Source organism: Polyergus mexicanus, unplaced genomic scaffold (assembly GCF_030449975.1).
Source record: "Polyergus mexicanus isolate NDT 795.1 unplaced genomic scaffold, iyPolMexi1.0 SCAF_3, whole genome shotgun sequence".
NCBI lineage: Eukaryota > Metazoa > Arthropoda > Insecta > Hymenoptera > Formicidae > Polyergus > Polyergus mexicanus.
Genome location: NW_027223323.1, coordinates 9,764,587 through 9,784,021, shown reverse-complemented (window position 1 = coordinate 9,784,021; position 19,435 = coordinate 9,764,587). Strand labels below are relative to the sequence as shown.

Below are 19,435 nucleotides of genomic sequence, written 5' to 3'. Positions count from 1 at the left end.
ATATACCTTACGCTGACTGACACTTAATATTTCGCGCACGTTTACAAGAATGCGTTAATCGTAATTGCGCGAACGGTTCGCGGATGGGAAGGGGGTGGAGGAGAAGGAGGAGGAGGAGAGGGGCGGAGGGAGGGAAGTATTATAATCCGCATTCTCCGAGTTTGCATTCGAATGCAATCTTAATAGAGCCGCGCGTCGCGCGCCACCGAGGACCACCGAGTAATTCATCTCTATCTGTAGTCTCTAGGCAAGACAAGATTTATGAGAATGCGACCGTCGATATTCCACCGTATCTACTCGCAGCAGCCGGTAACTCGGTCTATCCCCACAGACCGTCGTCCCTCTTGAGCTCTGAGAAAGTAGCGAAGAGGAGAGGGAGGAGGAGAAGAAGGAGGGGATGATGCAACCGCGACGTACAATCTTTTTAGGGTAGAGATTGATGGAATAAGTTTATTTATTCCGGAATCGCGCACGATAGAGGGAGAGAGAGAGAGAGAGAGAGAGAGTGAGCGAGCGCGTTAGCGGATGAAACAGCGTTCGAAAGCGTATAAAAAGAAAGTGGATGGATATAAAACGGGTGGAGATTATTGCGAAAAAATGGGGAAAGCTTATTTTTTCCAGCGAGCTTATTTTTCCGCTACGAAAATGTAGATTACGCGTTATAAAGCGCCATGGATACGCTTCGGAACGCGTAATCTTCCATTTTCCTTTTCTTTTTTTTTAAATATGCAGGATTTAAGATACGGTTGTGGAAGGATGAGCTCTTTGTGTTAGGAACTTGATAAATAATAAGATGATAAAAATGACAATGACAATAAAATTGTAGGGGTAACGATAAAGAATGTCATCGCGATTATTCTTGACGACATCCGAGTAAGAAAGATATATTTTTACGATTTTATTCTCTCGGCCGTCTCATACTCTTTCAGATCTCTATCCGATTTTACTATTATGTCAACATTGTGCTATTGATTTTGTCTTTTTACTATAAAACATTGCGCGCTCATGTAATCTCTAGAGGATTTAATTAATCAAGATGTTGGGAAAAGATCAGCCCTGCGAGTGACAGAGGAGGACGCGCCCACGTGGTCATTGGCGTTTAATTAAAACTCTGCCAACGTATATCGAACTTGACAATGGGCTTAATGCCGATTCTTCGTGATATAAAAAGGAGAGAAAGAGGACAAGCGAAATAAAGCACTCGCTCGACAATTTAACTAACGATAGGATGGATATAGATTAAGCAAACCGGAGATTAAACATTTATCATTCAATACACATATAAATTATCATTCAATATATATGTATATATATATATATATATATATATATAATTTAAATTAAAAAATACATTGTAAATAATTTTCTTAAAAACAATTTTTTTTTTTATACTAATTGATTTGTCTCATTATTCTGTACATAGAAGTATTACGGTAAGATTATCAAAAACTAAATATTTTACGAGATATTTAATTTTTTATATCAAAATATGTCAGATTATAAAATATAAAATAACTCAAAAAGTACTTAATAAAAAAATACTTTATTATAGTGTTTTGGAAAGCTCTCGATGTGAGTTACAAGAATACTAAATAAAAAATGGGGGTTTCTATTTAAGATTTTAAAGTTGACCTTCACATGACCTTCAAATGATTTTCCAAGGTCAAATCAATGTCACCATCTTATGGCCCCCTTGAAGCCACACAACTTTTGTTTGAAACATTTTTCGATTTAACGCAGTGTTTCTGAGATATTTGAGTGGGTCCTTTAAAATGGGACACACCCTGTATATATCTTTGCCGTTATGAGAAAAAAAAAACAATATATATTTTAATTCTGTACATAGTTATTAAAAAGATTGAGAAAATAATATATGTTTTTAAATTGTTAAAAAGATTATATAAAGAGAATTGAAGAGAGAGAAATTCGTTTTTAAATTTTTCACACACCCTTATTAAATAAAAATAGATGATTAAAATTTTATTTATTTAATTTCTGACGAATCTGTTTTTTCTCTATGTTTCTCGAGATGCCGTTTTTATATTCGTTTGAAATTCGTTATTCACTTTCTATTGTCGCTATTACCCATTTTCCTCTCCGCTCCAATTTTCTCCCCCGTCCTCCCTCGGTTCATAGATTACGCTCGTCGAACGAAACTATTTTTCTCTTCAATAGGACGAGATTATCGATTGCTCGCAGCGAAAATGCCATGTAATCCGCCTCTCGAGGTGGAAGAATGAGGGAAAAAAGCTCGCGAGCAGCGCGAGATTCGACACATTAATGGTTGGAGGAGAATAGGATCAAAAAAAGGCGAATGTCGAATGGAGCAAAACGCGCGAGTGAAGGAAAAACGAGAGAGGAACTGACGCTATTTTTTAACAATATTTTAGGAACGAATAATACAATCGAAATAGCGATTTTCGAATAAAAAAATGAAGTTGAAATTGTTTTTAGCACCGCTTTTGTATTTGTACATATGTACCATATACCAAAGGGATTTTTTTCCCGTTCGACTAATTAATTAAATAAAAAATAAAATTAATTTTAAATCTGAATCAATTGATATCTCTTAAAAACAATTTCCTGCAAAATACCAAGTAAAACTAATAATAATAATAATAATAAAAAAAAAAAAAAAAAGATATGAGATAGAAAAATGATTTAGAAGATAAACGAAATAAAATAGAATATAAAAATAAATATATCATTAATCTGATTACTCGTTTAAGGATTTCATACGATCGATGTTCCTTTAATATCCAGCGCTTAATAATTTTGTAGCTTTAAATTTTCATCCACTGTAAAAGATCGATACCGAGACTCTCTTAAAAAAGAAAAATCGTTACATCTCTCGAGACATCTCGGATTCCCCGACAAATTTTCGCGCGACGAATCTCGTCGCTCTTAATAAAACGCGTCGCCCAGTTAATCCACTTTCATTTCGGACATTTTCGCCAATTCGGCCGGATCGAGCTCTCGTTCGCTAATACGATCGATTTACGCGCGATTTGCTCGATTAAATTGACAGTCGGGGCATTTATCGGAGCGCGCGATATACCTACTCCGATTTCGGCGCTGTCAAGTTTATGGGATTTAAACGCGTCCGTTAATCGCGGAATATTATCGCGGGCGAGGAACGGCGAAGGGGTGAGAGAAAACGCGACGCGTGAATAATTACCCCATTCCTTCCCCCCTCCCCCCCCCCCCTGGCACGCTCCTTCTCTCCCGCGGACGCGCTAATTCGTCACGCGACGCACCTCGTTTTACAATCAATTTGCTTTCGCACTTACGTCGCACGTGCATCTCACGTGACTCGCTTCCCTTGACGTGGAGATAAGGGTTGCTTATTTATTTATTTATTTATTTATTTATTTATTTTTTTTTTTTTTTTATTTATTTACACCCGCGCATCTATTTTTCGAGCGATTTATTACGTCATTGATGTTGTAAGTTGCGATTATAGTAATTATAAATACATCTTTCTTTGTCTCTCTCTCTCTCTCTCTCTCTCTCTCTCTCTCTCTCTCTCTCTCTCTCTCTCTCTCTCTCTCTCTCTCTCTTCTGTCTCTCTCTCTCACGCTCGCTTGTATAGGATATTTCATCTAATTTGTCTGATTTAATCTAATTGTAATATATTTTTTCTCGTCATAAAAAAAAAGAAGAATCTTTTACATACTCGAATTATTTGGGATTCATGGAGGCTGATGTTGTAATCGGAATAAACTCTCGAACCAAGAGAGTGAATGTATGTTCCTAAAATATAGTTTAAAAAATTTTTCTTGATATTTAATACATTTACTCTTAATATTTATATTTGTTTATTTATTTGCAAGGATATTTTAAAAATTATTGTAAACTTTGAGAATTCATAATATTTGGTTTAATCTATCGCGATTATATCCGAATGCGCGCGTTTGAGGTATTTATATACATTTATATATATATATATATATATTTTTTTTTTTTAAATAATGCATGTAAAAATACTTCTTCTCACTTCCAAACGCGATCGATTGCTTATTCCGAGAATCGGGTATTAAAATGCGAGTCTATAAATGCGACTCGATATGAAAAATTAGACGTATATATATATATATATATATATATATATATATATATATATATATATATATACAGGGTGTCCCATTTTAAAGGACCCACTCAAATATCTCAGAAACACTGCGTTAAATCGAAAAATGTTTCAAACAAAAGTTGTGTGGCTTAAAATCTTATATGGAAACCCCCATTTTTTATTTAGTATTCTTGTAGCTGACATCGAGAGCTTTCCAAAACACTATAATAAAGTATTTTTTTTATTAAGTACTTTTTGAGTAATTTTATATTTTAATCTGACATATTTTGATATAAAAAATTAAATATCTCGTAGAATATTTAGTTTTTGATAATCTTACCGTAATACTTCTATGTACAGAATAATGAGACAAATCAATTAGTATAAAAAAACAAAAAAATTGTTTTTAAGAAAATTATTTATAATGTATTTTTTTAAACAATTATCAGTTTTTTTTTTTTTGGCACTAATTAATTTGTCTTATTATTCTGTAATCAATTAATCTATTACTAAATTGATAGAAAAACTGTATTAAATTACTTTTTTCACATTCTGTTATTTTACTTTATTCAATATTTTATTGTATTGTTTTTCTAAAAACAAATTCTATTGTCAATCATAAATTTTATTCGATTAAAAACCGAAAATAAAAAAAAATTACGTTACATACATACGTGAAAAAGCGGTTTCGTTCGTTTTTTAATCTCTGGATATCGAGAAGATAGATTGAAAATGTTGTTTTAAGCTCTTCGCATATTTTTAATTACGAATTCATAATATTTGCTTGCTAATATTTAAAAAATGATAAACAATAATATCGGTGTCGACGAGAATAATAATTTAATTTTTATTTCACGTGACAACATATTAATATAATATAATACTTATACAAAAATTAATTTATTTTGATGTATAAAAAAAAATTAATCATACCTATCCTAATCTATACACATTATGGGATATTATATGTATCTTTTTCGACACCCGATTTTTCGATCCCGATCAATCGATCAGCTGTGGGAGCTCGCGACGATATTGACCATGAAAATTCAAAGTATACGTGCCCGCCATCAATTGCAATAGTTTTAATCTACTTAACGGACAGAAATTTATAGAGCTCGTTCGTAGAAACGAGTCGACGATACTCTCGCGTCACTTTAATCGAATAAAAAGGCCCACCGTATTACCTGGGGGGAATGGATATAAAAAGTCCGGGACACATAATCATTTTATAAATCGTCAACCATCTTTGAATCATATATATTTCAATGCCTCATCGACGATGTCTTCTTCTTTTTTTTTTCGCCGACTTAAAATTTCAAGGGGCTTTTCGAAGCGATATCGACGAAAAGCAGCAGCTCAACGAGAAATGTTCATGGTGTGTATGTGATATCCCCCCAGCATCTTGCCAGAGTCGATTCGCGAAAGAGATGGAAAGTTTAATTCCCCTCCCTTCTCTTTCTCCCCCCCCCCCATCTCTCTCTCTCTCTCTCTCGATACTGTCGACTCTGTCACGACGCGGATATCGCGGGCGCGCACGATTTATTTGGCCAACAGCGTGGCTGATAAATTGCGGAGAAAGCGGGAACGGGTTTTGTACGGCCGATGTACAAACTGCACGATTCTCATAAATGTCATCGCGAGCACATAAACGTCACGCTCGGGCGTGCTTCGATCCGCTAAATAGCGGGCGAACAACGAACGAGCGTTCGCAATCGGGGCGACACGGTGGTGAGGGGGGCGGGGGCGGGTGGAGGGAAAGTGGGGAATGAAAGGGCCGCCGAAATTCTCGTTCGATTCGCCCCTTCAGATCGAATAAATCGAATGGCAAATGGAATTTTCATCGGCGAACGATCCAACGGACGAATTCATGAATTCACGGGATATTCCGGTATCCCCGTGTCTTTTCGCAACGCGAAATTTTTGTGCGCGGGAATTGAAAAAGGAATTATAAATTGATGTATTTTAAAATACATAATATCGCATAATACAATATATTTCGTGTATAGATTAGAATAGAAAAGATTAATTTTTTTTTTATATCTAAATAAATTTATTTGTATAAATATTATTATTATTATTATATAAGATTAAAATAAAATAAAAATTAAATATATTCTCAATAACACCGATATTATTATTTATCATTTTTTAAATATTACGAATTCGTAATTGAAGATATAAATTTAAAACAAGGTTTTCAATCCATAAATTAAGAAAATGTGACGTGTTAATTTTAAATTTATCTGGTCTGATTTTAATAATTTGAGGTTATTGATTTTTTGTATATTTGATCGCAATTTAAATTTTAATCTTGAGTTTGATTTTAATTTTAATTTTAATCCTAATTTTAATTTTGATTTAGATTTTAATTGTAATTTAATTTAACTTTAATTTAATTATAATTATAATTTCAAGGTTGAGTATTGATTCGAGGATTTTAAATATGTAAAATTTTAAGAAGCTTTAAGAATTTTTGACCATTAATTTATTGTGAAAACACAAAGAAACACACGATACAACACAAGACACAAACAAACAAGGATAGAATAACAAATGTAAAAACTGGAAGACATCCAAAGCCGCAAGGCACGGATTAAAAAACAAAACAAAACAAAAAAAAAAGTGACGTGATAAAAATTGATGATACAATTTTGACTTACTAAAGGAATGTATATATATAATATATATATTATCTTTTTTCGAAGCTATAATATTGTTTAAAACGCGAAAGATTTATACACATATATCGATCCATTTTGCTCACTGTTAAGATTTTCTCTCGAGATATATAATTTATAGTATAAATTATATGTTTCTGTAATATCGTATCTGACTGTAAAACCGTTGAGTAAAATGTTATACGAATTCCCCGACTTTCCATTGTACATTTCCATAAATTCACTGTAACTTGAAACATCGCGGATGTTTGTGCGAGAGACGAGGTATTGTATATATAATTTTGCGAAATTTAATTATCAGAAAAAATATTGTAATATTTAGCGAACTTTATCAATCGAATTCCATCGTTTTTGCGAATTCGGAATGTATTTTTATCCTTACAATTTAATCCGCTTATATCAAAATTATATATGATAATTATTCACGATTAATGACACTTAATTTCCCATTATTTTTAACATATCCCATCGCACTTTAATCGGACATGATATCCCTGTCTCTCTCTCTCTCTCTCTCTCTCTCTCTCCCTCTGTCTCTCTCTATTCGCATTCGCTGCGAAACGCCGAATTTATTTGTTTGCGTTCGCATTTCCACGTGCGCGCTTTTGTTGCGATTCAACGGAAGGCGAAGGGAACGGACGAGCGAAAGGGCCGAATGAATGAAACTATGCGATGGGAATTAATTGCGCGGGTAAGTCGCCCGGCCACTCGTAATTAAATTAGCATGGCGAAACATTCCATGCGTTAAATGATTATGCAACGGGACGCGCGGCCTCCGCTCCACTCTTTCTCTTTCGCGATTTGCCGCGCCACGAAATAAAACGCGTTTTTTTTTTTTTTTTGTTTTGTTTTTTTTGAGAAAGAGAGATTTGGGTGAAAGAGAGACAAACTATTCAGTTGACAACTGCCGAAAAATAAAGAAGAACGAACACGGCGGCGTAAAAAACACACACGTGTTCCTCTCAATGCATTCTGGATTGTAAAACGTGCCTGAAAAAAGTACAGTAATCCTGCATTTTTTTTTTTTTCCCCCCATCGCAACCATGCATGCGCGAAGCGTGTGTAATTCGAGGTTTAAAAAGTTGTAGATAGCTGGGAGGAATAGCGTTCAATTACGGGGAATGTTCGTGATGAAATTTTTTTATTAAATTTTATGTCAAGAAATATATAAAATGTATTCGTTCTTTTTTTTTTTTTTTTCTGACTTGTAGATCGATGAACTGACATTTATGACACGATCGGAATTTTTAACATTTTTATTCTCGGAAATTTGAGCACAATTATTAAATATATTTTGACAATCGAATGTCGAAAGAGATTTTTATGAGATACATAAAGCATGATTAAAAATAATTAACAATTAAAGTTTTGATACGATAATCTTCTCAGATACGCGAATCCGTTAACGCTGCAAATTTTTTAAATCTTTAATTTCTCAAATCTAATCACAGACTAAAAAAAAAAAAACTCCACTAATATTATTTAAAACGTATAATTAAGCTGGAAGAAATAAATCAAAATTTTCCTGATATCTCAAGAATTAAGAATTTCTTATGCTGCTTTAAATGCTGCTTTCAGTTAAGTTTTAGAAAACTTTGGTCCGTTTCACTTTTGGTGATAGTTCAAATTATATTTTGATTTGCAGGGAGAACGACCAGATAGTCGGCTCTTATTTGGAGATCGAGGACGTTACTCTCGAAGATTATGGCGAGTACAAATGCGAAGTCAGCAACGGCGTCGACGAGGAGATCACGTTGCCTGCTCATTTATACCGACAAGGTTTGTAATAAAAAGTCTTTCGAGACTTTCGACTTTTTTCCATCGCTGAAAATACTCTCCATCGCTCCATACATAATGCTACAATTTTGGGGGGGGGGGGGAATTTAATTTAGATATTAATTGAACGATATTACGCGAATTTATTATTAAAGTTACAAAAAGATTGATATTCGTAATATATGTACTATATTTTTTTTAATTTAATATTTAATTTGTATGAATTTTTATTTGAAATAAATTTGAAATATATAATGGCATAAAATAATATCGTTTGCTATTATAACCAGGCATTATTGTTTGTTACGGCTTTATTGGAGCTGGTGCAAAACGCATTCGCTTAATTTCAATACGTTAAACAGTCTAGCGCCCAATTCATTTTAATAACTATTGGAAATGATCGGAAAATGTATCTGACTATGAAACTGCGTATCAATACAGACTTGTTTTATCGATTTTAATTGTTACGACAAATTAGTTAATTCGGACACTAATTAAACTAAAACTTAATTTATTGTCAAATTTAACATCGTGGATCGTTTACATTCTGTAACATTCCATTTTTGCTTCCTAATATCAATGCGTTGAAAAAATGCAATACGCTTTTTAAATTTTGCGCGAAAGTTTTTTATTAAAATTTTTAAATATAACATGAAATATTTTGACATTAAAATATCTCATTTTTATTAGAATATATTATTTTAGACAAACATAAAAATCTCTAAAATCTTGAAAAAAATTTAATTAATAATTTATTATATATATATATATTTTTTTTTTCTAAATTGAAATATAATATAAATTTAAATATAAATATATATTTTATATATATATATATATATATATATATATATATAAATTTTATATAAAAACTTTAATTAATTTAATCATATCTGAAAATTTTAATTCTCAAGATTTGCTGTCTTTATCACGTAATCACGCCGTAAGATGATAATCGCTTGTCACATTTTGCAATTAAATAGGTTTCTTCGTGTTTTACTTATTTATATTACGCTTTGACTTATTTTTGTATTACATTTCGAGTGTCTTGTTTTCAATTTGCAGAACCGCAATTCGCGTTAAGCCTTCCAAACGGATCCTGGCGGAAGTCTCTTTTGCTGGCGGTCCTCGTCCTCGTCCTATTGCTATCAGCCGGTGCATTTTACGCGCGTTGCTGGTTGCCACTTGCATTACTCTACAGAGACAAGTTCGGTCGCCTCGAGGAAAATGGTGAGTCCATAAATCGCAGATAACTTCTTCGCGCGATCTCCGTCACTCGGAGACAGAGAAATTGCGTCAAGAGATATGGGAATCGTGAAAATTCTAAAATCCTTGACTTTTGGAGCCCTTTCAAAAGAATTTCGAAGGCTTCAAGAATTTTAAAGATTTTAGAGAAAGCCAAGGAGCCATCTCTCTCTAGCGTTCAATTTTGCAGGATCAAGACTTGATCTCTTTTCTGGAATTCTTCTCTTTAAAATTTAAAAAGATTCTAAAACACGGGAGATCTTCTAATTTAAAAATAAGAACACGCTTTCGCAAAGTAAAGAGAGATCCGTACAGATTGAAAATGTTGGAATCGCAAACATTTTTGACTTTTGGAGCCCTTTTAAAAGAATTTCGAAGGCTTCAAGATTTTTAAAGATTTTAGAGAAAGCCAAGGAGCCATCTCTCTCTAGCGTTCAATTTTGCAGGATCAAGACTTGATCTCTTTTCTGGAATTCTTCTCTTTAAAATTTAAAAAGATTCTAAAACACGAGAGATCTTCTAATTTAAAAATAAGAATACGCTCTCGCAAAGTAAAGAGAGATCCGTACAGATTGAAAATGTTGGAATCGCAAACATTTTTGACTTTTGGAGCCCTTTTAAAAGAATTTCGAAGGCTTCAAGAATTTTAAAGATTTTAGAGAAAGCCAAGGAGCCATCTCTCTCTAGCGTTCAATTTTGCAGGATCAAGATTTGATCTCTTTTCTGGAATTCTTCTCTTTAAAATTTAAAAAGATTCTAAAACACGAGAGATCTTCTAATTTAAAAATAAGAATACGCTTTCGCAAAGTAAAGAGAGATCCGTACAGATTGAAAATGTTGGAAACGCAAAAATTTTTTTGGGAACCTTTATGAATCGGAATTTAATTTTCTAGATGTAACACTGTATCTTTGCCTCTCCCAAACTTTTCTAATTCAAAGATTCTCAAACGGCGGGAATCTCATTGTCTAAAGACGGGAATACGACCGGACATAAAATCCGAAGTCGCGCCTGGCTGGCGCAAGGATTCTCTCTAATCCCGAGGAGATTCTAAGGAGATTCTAAAGATCCTCGCTTCGTTTGCTTCTCGTTTCCCGTCCTTTTCTTTTTTTTTCGCGGCAACAAATTTGGGCCGCTGCCGGATAATTATCAGCGACGCTTTTTTCGCCCACTTAATTGCGATTCTTAATTACCGTGAGAAGTACCGCGAGACTCCGGTATGGAAATTAAAGTGGCTGTTCCCTGATCCTTTTTTCTCCTTTTCCCTTACGCCGCCAATCGTCGCCTTAATCCTTTCGGCTTTCCTTCTCCGTCGTTCCCGCCTCCGTTTCTTCTCCCGCTTCTTTGTTCTCTCGATTTGTTTAAATAATGCTGATAGCCGGGCCGAGTCCCGCGAGAATTCTTTCGCGGACATTTGCGTTTTAATATCCTTCTCGAGCTTCCTTTTTCAACCGCATTGTCTGGGGAGTCTTATGTATCGCAAATTGAAACGGGTGATTTTTTTATAGCATTGCTTATCTTAAACGCGAGATCCGGGAGGCTAATTTTTCTAGGTAACTATCTAGTTTTTGCTATATATATCTGTACAAAATTTATGTACCTATTATCTTTTGCAAAATTATGGGAGAATAAAAATTAATCCGTCAATAATTGGTAAAAATGTATGAATTATATTAATGGAAAAAAAAAACAAAAAATGAAAGAAGATTAAAAACCTTGAAAAATTAAATTTTCGTTTATAGCTTCCCATGATAATTTTATGAATCTAGAATATTAAATCTCACGGATTATAAGAACGCAATTAAAAAAAAAAATTATAAATCTAGAGACTTTTAACTTTTCATAAAAATATAGTTTTTAAAATTAAAAACGAAGAATGAAGTAAGAATTTAAAAATTTGAAGAGAACTCGTAGATTTCTACTGAATTTTAATCTTTCTAAAAGCAAGGAAAAGAAGAGAAGAAACATATTTGCAAAAGAGACAAAAGACGATACCTATGCCTTTTTATTCCTGCGAGACATTCTCTAAGGAAGGAGAGGCTCGCATAAACAGGAGCCTCGATTTAGTTGAAGCTTAATGAACTGCATCTTTTTTTCTCTCTCTCTCTCTCTTTTATTTATTTATTTATTTATTTCTTTTGCTCACCACCGATCGCAACTTTAATTCTTCCTACTCTCTCGCAATTTACTTAAGTAAGGCTAATTCCGCCAAGGGCAGGAACTTTCAAAGGATATTATGCCGGCTTCTCGCTCTATTTCTCTCTTCGTTTCCTGTCCTGGTACTTCAATATTTCAGACACGCTGTAATATGAACGGTTAAACGATGTAACTCGTTACAGCGAAGCTGTCTCTTTGCATGTTACGCTTAATAATTATGCTTATTAATTAAGTAAGATAACGCATATTTACCGTTGTTTAATCGCGCATTGAAGGATACGTAGATACGCATTACATCAGGTCAAGATCGCGCCCGCAGTGATTATAGTGAAATATCAAAATAATAATTATTCATATTATAATAATAATTGTTTTTAATATTTATTTAATAAAATTCAAAATTCTGCTCTTTTCAAAAATTTGTGCGAAAGAAGTTTTAATCTTTAGTATTTAAAACTATTTTTAGAAAATTAAAATTCCACACGCGAAGGATCACGTCTTATCTTCTTAAGAAAAGAATTTACTAATAATTATAATTAATAATTTTCCAAAATTATAATTATAATTGAATTGCGATTGAATTTTTTTTTTTTTCCTCACGCAAGATTCTCCACGTTTTTCCTAGAAATTTTCCGCTTTCTAGAGATCTGAATAAGTTTCACGGAACATAAATGGGGGGGGGGGGGGCTCTAAATGATACCACGAATCTTCAAGTCATCTTCTCGATGTCTCTCTTCGATTCTCGTGTCCCGTCGAATTACGGCGGTTCCCAATTATATACGGAGCCGCAATTTGCGGCATTAGCCATGCAACGAGATATCATTATCCGGCCTGGTGATGTCGGTCGACACAGAAATGATACGTCGTTTATATATCGCCGAGGATCTCGCCGACGACGGGGAAAACGGATCTCACCGCAGCGGCCGCTAATGACGAAGTAGCGTTCCGAGAATTTATCGGTAATTGCCGTAATTTTCTCTCTGTTTCACTCGTCATTCCCGTATAAGGCGGCGATGTCATTGCAGAACATTCGTTCGCTCGTGAGAAATCGAGCGCGACAAAGCAACATTTCCGTCGGTCTCGGAATCTTTCCGAACGGACACCTCCGGTCCCCTCGAATTTTGGGTTTATGACGATCGGAATCAATATAAAACGTTTCTATTTTAATAGATCGAATAGGAAAAAACCGTATATAATTTTGAAAATTTTTTTGTCCGCAAAACTAGCGATTTTTTTTTCAATATTATTATTATTATTATTATTATTATTATTATTGTCTTAAATAATTTGAAATGGGCGCGATAGGAGAGATTGAAAATATTTCTTTCGCTTTAATTATGCTCCTCAAATTAATTTTTGTGTTACAAGATAAATCACAGAGATGTGCGGTATTTTTTCACAAATTTTCAAGAATTCGTTGAAAGTTTGTTTTTTAAATATATATTTATGTATTTTATAAATATTTAGATGATATTTTATATAGATAACGCTTTTAAATAAAGATATAACTTTATACTTACTTAACAATAAAATAAATCCAATTCCAAAATATACATGTATCGGCAAAATTTTAATTATACTATATATATATATATATATATATATATATATTTTTTTTTTTTTTTTTTTTTTTTTAATATAACAAAAGTAATTTGTCGAGCAGCATTTTTCAATTATTATATTTAAGCGCGCGCGAGCGCGATCTCGGGATCAATTTAAATCTTCGCGGAGATTATCCTTCCAATTTCTTTCTCCTTAAATCCTGAAACGAATTCGGTAAATATCATCGGGATTATGATGAAAGGTAAATGCGCGTCGTAATCGATTTCCTTAACCGCCAGTTGCGTCGTACAAGCGCCATTATGCCATTATGGAACACATTATTTACCTCTATCGGGACGTTTTACGCGTATATAATAGCACGCAGGCGATAACGATTTAATTTATTTCTCGAGTGAACGGTTTCGCGCAGGCCCTGACTACGCGGGTATAAATTTCGAGTAAACGGAAGCGATAATGCGCGGGTGAATTATTACGCTCTCTCCCCCTCCTCCTAACCCCCTCTCCTCTTCCATTCCATTTAAACTCACTCTCACGATCGAACGGCTCGCGGAGAAACGCCAAATTTCTGCTTTATATTCATAAAGGGGTCGCAAATATCCCTCGAATATTATCGCGGAATGCGCGATCGCGTTCCTTATGACGATCCGTCTTGGAATCAAATTGATATGCCTTTTTAATCGAAGATTGAAGATTCTGTAATCGATGAATTTGTGAATCTAATAAACAGGGTGTCCCATTTTAAAGGACCCACTCAAATATCTCAGAAACACTGCGTTAAATCGAAAAATGTTTCAAACAAAAATTGTGTGGCTTCAAGGGGGCCATAAGACGGTGACAATGATTTGACCTTGGAAAATAATTTGAAGGTCATGTGAAGGTCAATTTTAAAATCTTAAATGGAAACCCCTATTTTTTATTTAGTATTCTTGTAGCTGACATCGAGAGCTTTTCAAAACACTATGATAAAGTATTTTTTTATTGAGTACTTTTTGAGTTATTTTATATTTTATAATCTGACATATTTTGATATAAAAAATTAAATATCTCGTAAAATATTTAGTTTTTCATAATCTTACCGTAATACTTCTATGTACAGAATAATGAGACAAATCAATTAGTATAAAAAAAAAAAATTGTTATTAAGAAAATTATTTACAATGTATTTTTTTAAACAATTATCTGTTTTTTTTTTTTGGCACTAATTAATTTGTCTTATTATTCTGTACATAGAAGTATTACGGTAAAATTATCGAAAACTGAATATTTTAGGAAATATTTTATTTTTTATATGAAAATATGTTAGATTATATAAAATATAAAATAACTCAAAAAGTACTTAATGAAAAAATACTTTATTATAGTGTTTTGGAAAGCTCTCGATGTCAGCTACAAGAATATTAAATAAAAAATGGGGGTTTCCATTTAAGATTTTAAAGTTGACCTTCACATGATCCTCAATTGATTTTCCAAGATCAAATCATTGTCACCATCTTATGGCCCCCATGAAGCCACACAACTTTTGTTTGAAACATTTTTCGATTTAACGCAGTGTTTCTGAGATATTTGAGTGGGTCCTTTAAAATGGGACACCCTGTATATCGTGTATATAATAATATACATTATATATATATATATATATATATATATATATATATATATATATATATATTATAATTTTAATTTTATATTATAATAATTTCAATTGTATTATAATTTGGAAGGGCGTTATATAAAAATTTCTTAAAACTGTTTTAAATCTTTGAATATGATATAAATAAATAAATAAATTTGAATGTAATATAAATCTTTCAATTAAATTGTCTTAATAGAAAGGAAAAACTTCGAAAAAAAAAAAACTCGAATAACAATGAAATATTTTCGATGATTGTAAATTTAAGTTATTGGAAGTGAAAGATGATTAAAAATCTTTTTCTCTAAAAATCATTTAAAGAAGAGTCGTTAAAAAGAGATCAAAATATCGCGAGAGATCTTGAAAAAAAAAAAAAAAAAAAGCCCACCCCTTACGTATCTAAGGATTTAACATCCCTTTATTACTTATCTGCATCGAAAAAATAGACGCGATCGCAAACATGTATGATTGTATGTTGCAGACGGGAAGGAATGCGACGCTCTGGTGTGCTATCACGAGAAGGACTCGAGCCTGGTAATCGGTATCGTGATACCCACCCTGGAGTCAAGGCATCGATACAAGTGCACGGCGTTGGAGCTGTCTCACCGGAATCACAATTGTGAGTTAAGCCTCCCCTAACTAATTAGCGACTATCAAACCCCCCTATTCTCGTCTCGAATAATTACATTGGTCGCGGTAGCAGACAGAATCCGAGAAGGATGCTACGGGCTTTCTTAAAAATAAACTTCCTTCAATCTTCTCTTCATCGACATCCTCAATGCTTTCGAAAGAGAGAGAGAGAGAGAGAGAGAGAAAACGTTCTTTTATTTATTTATCTCTTCGCAAGTTTTTCGAAATTCAAATTCAAATTTGGAAAGGCAGCGAAACGTGTCGTATATATTCCGTCCGTGACACCCGTTATATACGATTCGGCGGGAGATTCTTATCGCGTTACATAAAGAAAGAACGGAAGAGAGCGAACGGAGAAGAAAGAAGAAACTACTCGCGCTCGATAGACTCCCTATGGAGTTTATCTTCGCGGTGCGTCCCCCGCGGCAAGTATACAAGCGCCCCGTAAAGGGTTGGTTGCGGGGTACGGGGGACAGGTGGGTGGGGGGGGGGAGGGAAGGTAAATGTTCAGTAACAGGACGAATGTGGGCCACGAATTGCTGCTACGGCCCGTTCGGCGACGACGACGACGACGACGACGACATGGATCGATAAACAATTTTACGGGGTGCAGCTTATGAATTAGGGCTGAATAAAGGCCATCTCTCTCTCTCTCTCTCTCTCTCTTTCTCTCAGTTTGTGGTGCGATAGCGCGGAATTGGATTAGCTTTGTGGCGAATACACGCGGAGATCGATCGCGGTTTCGAGATAAACTAGGAATTAGAGGCGCGTAATAAGGACGATCGCGGATGGTTTAATTGAGATCGCGGATGCAAATTAGATCGAAGCTTAAGTGTGATATGCGAGGCGATGCGCGAGAGATGAGAGATTGAATCCGTTATTTATGGAATCGAATTAAAGCTAATGATGACTATATCGAATCGAGATTATAGAAAATGCAGATAGCTTAAGTAGAAATGTAATGTAAAGTTAAAAACGCAATGTATTATTTCAATCCAGGTCGAGTCAAATTCAGAAATGAATCTAAAAAAATTAAATTAATTATTCTCATATAGATATAATATTATCCTAATATTCTAATATATATAATATAATACTTAATTATTATATTACATATATATATATATAATAATTAAATAATTAAGTTAATTGTTCTAATATAAATTTAAAAATTATTCCAACTAAAATTTTCGAAGATTATCACACAAATATATTACTTTTAACACGACATATATTTAATCAACAGTCTACTTTCTCTTTCTGAAATTAATAGGAAACGTGAAGATACGTGATTACGTATATATCTTAAAAATTACAAAGGCTCTTTCAATTGGATCGAATTTCGAATAGAAATCACAGGAAACTAGTCATTGAACAAAATATATCGAACTGGTCTTTCTCTCTATCTATATATATATATATATATCTCTTATCTTTTTGTTCCACCGCTCTTTACCAATCCAATTGCAGCACCAAAACTGCCGCAATGTGGCTAACAATGTAGGACAATCCTTTTTTTTTTTTTTTTTTTTATTATTTCTTTTTCGCTACTCACACGCGATAGTCGGGCATCCATTTCACGGAGATAGGCATTTGTCGGGGTAATTTATTTCATATCACAAAGAAGATTTGCACAACCGGGCGGGTGTCACGGAAGGAACCACCGATCGTCGTGGGATCGTTATCCACGACGAGAGACACGCGGGGGTTGATCTTTGGCGGGCCGCGATATAACCGGAAGTAATGGGGGATCCTTCAGCGGGAATCGTGGGAATCACGGCAACTTGGCAAATTGAATTAGAAAGTTCGCCGTTCTCTCGGCCGTGGAGTGTCTCGTTTGTCTCCGGTGGCACACAACCGCGGTATCGAATTAGGTGTACGGAGAACCTAATATGTACTACCGCGCCATTTTCGGGCCGTGAAGCTACCGTGAGATATAGGCGAGAGTGTGGTGGATCCACGTAAACAGGAAGGACACAGGAACGATTACGAAAAGAATATCCTGGTAAGAAAATTTTACACATACTTTTGTCGAAATTTTCAGATCTGAGTATCTGAAAGAAATTTGAGACAATCCATCTTAATCATCAGAGCCGTTTTTCTAAAAGTTCAGAAGAGCGTATCTGAAAATTGAAGTATGCCTGAAAATTAATTAGACAATGTATTTGCAAAAAAGCTGCAGGTACTTTGTCTTTCAGTCATTTTTTTTTACAGTGTATATACAGGGTGTTCCCAGTTTAAATGGCAAAACTTCAAGAGCGTGTAGGGGAGCGAGAAACTAAGACAAGAAGTTCTTTGCTCGTTTATGCTCCATTTTAGAGAAAATCGCAAAAATTCAATCTCTCATTGTCAGTTGATCTCTTGAGTCGATCGGCACCGAATAAACTTTCCGCTTCAAGGTTTTTTACATATGTAAACACTTGATGTTGTTCTTCACGGTGCCAATCAATTCAAGAGAGCGATTAAGAGACCGAATCATAGATGCGGTGCATCAAATATCACTAGAACAATGTCTAGCTGCGATTAATGAGGCCAATGCTAGATGTAATACTTGCATTGCTGCAACATTTTGAACAATATCTGCATTAAATAGATGATAACATAAATAAGTTAAAAAACGAAAACTTGTTTTGCTTCTTTTTTTATGATTTTCTTTGAAATGAAGCAAAAACGAGCAAACCTCTCTAAAGGACTTTCTGTCTTAGCTTTTCGGTCCCCTATACACGCTCCTGAAGTTTTGCCATTTAAATTGGGGACACCCTGTATATTGACGCAAAATCAAAATTATCTCTCTTTCAAACGTTTTTAAAAATGTTTCTTCCTAAATCTTACAGAAGATATTTTTTTTTTTTTTTCTCCAAAAATTAAGCCATCCTCGATAATCACTTGTCGAAACCTAGGAAGAGGAACACTATTTTCTCTACATTCTCCGACTTAATAGTGATTTTAATCAAACTCCGTCACATTCTCATATACATCCATACACGCATGCACACACACACACACGCGCGCACATACACATTTAGCACATTCTGAATCACCGTTTCATTCTAAGTTAACGAAGTTTTCTCTGGAAACAACGGAGCGTAACGCCGGCATCTATTCGGTCGATCAGTTTTTGCCGAGCTCTCGCCTGCATCAAGATTGCTGGTATATACACGGTGGCGCGAGGTAAAACTCATGCATTACCAGAATCGGCGGAGAAGGGGAGAGAGGGGGGAGGGGAAGGGTGCAACTTTTTATTGCCCGCGCCATAACGTCGGTTTGCTTTCACTTTATCGTCCGTGAAATTCACAGCCCGTCCGCTCTGCCGGCGGACAATATTTTCAGAGTGCTTCGGAAAAAGCGAGAGCGTACGTGCAAAATTCAGCACTCTGCCGGAGAGTTGACTCTGTAATCGGACCCGGAATATACGTTTTAAAAAAAAAAGCAAAAAAAAAAGAAAGAACACCCGACATATACGTATGGTAACCGACATTCCTGATGAAAATTTGAGGTTTATGCCGAGATTTTCCTCTCTTCTTCACATTTCGTATATCATTATTCCGATAATGATTCCAACAATCAATGTTTTATCCTGAATTTTTGACAAAATTTCTCTCTTACATTATTGTCAAAATAATTGATACATTTTTTTAAGAAGATCGAAAAACTTTTCGTAGAAAATATCGATGAAGTTCTAA

At 34.3% G+C, this 19,435-nt stretch overlaps 1 protein-coding gene across 2 annotated transcripts in view; it reads left to right on the top strand.

Annotated features, from left to right (window-relative positions):
• The window catches only part of LOC138931866 (single Ig IL-1-related receptor), a 197,421-nt gene that overhangs the window by 173,125 nt on the left and 4,861 nt on the right, over nucleotides 1-19,435 (top strand). For both annotated transcript variants that reach the window (XM_070293062.1, XM_070293063.1), the window contains exons 4-6: nucleotides 8,399-8,532; nucleotides 9,595-9,759; nucleotides 15,604-15,741. In XM_070293062.1, coding sequence (XP_070149163.1) covers nucleotides 8,399-8,532; nucleotides 9,595-9,759; nucleotides 15,604-15,741 — 437 coding nt within the window. The remainder of the gene's footprint in view (nucleotides 1-8,398; nucleotides 8,533-9,594; nucleotides 9,760-15,603; nucleotides 15,742-19,435) is intronic.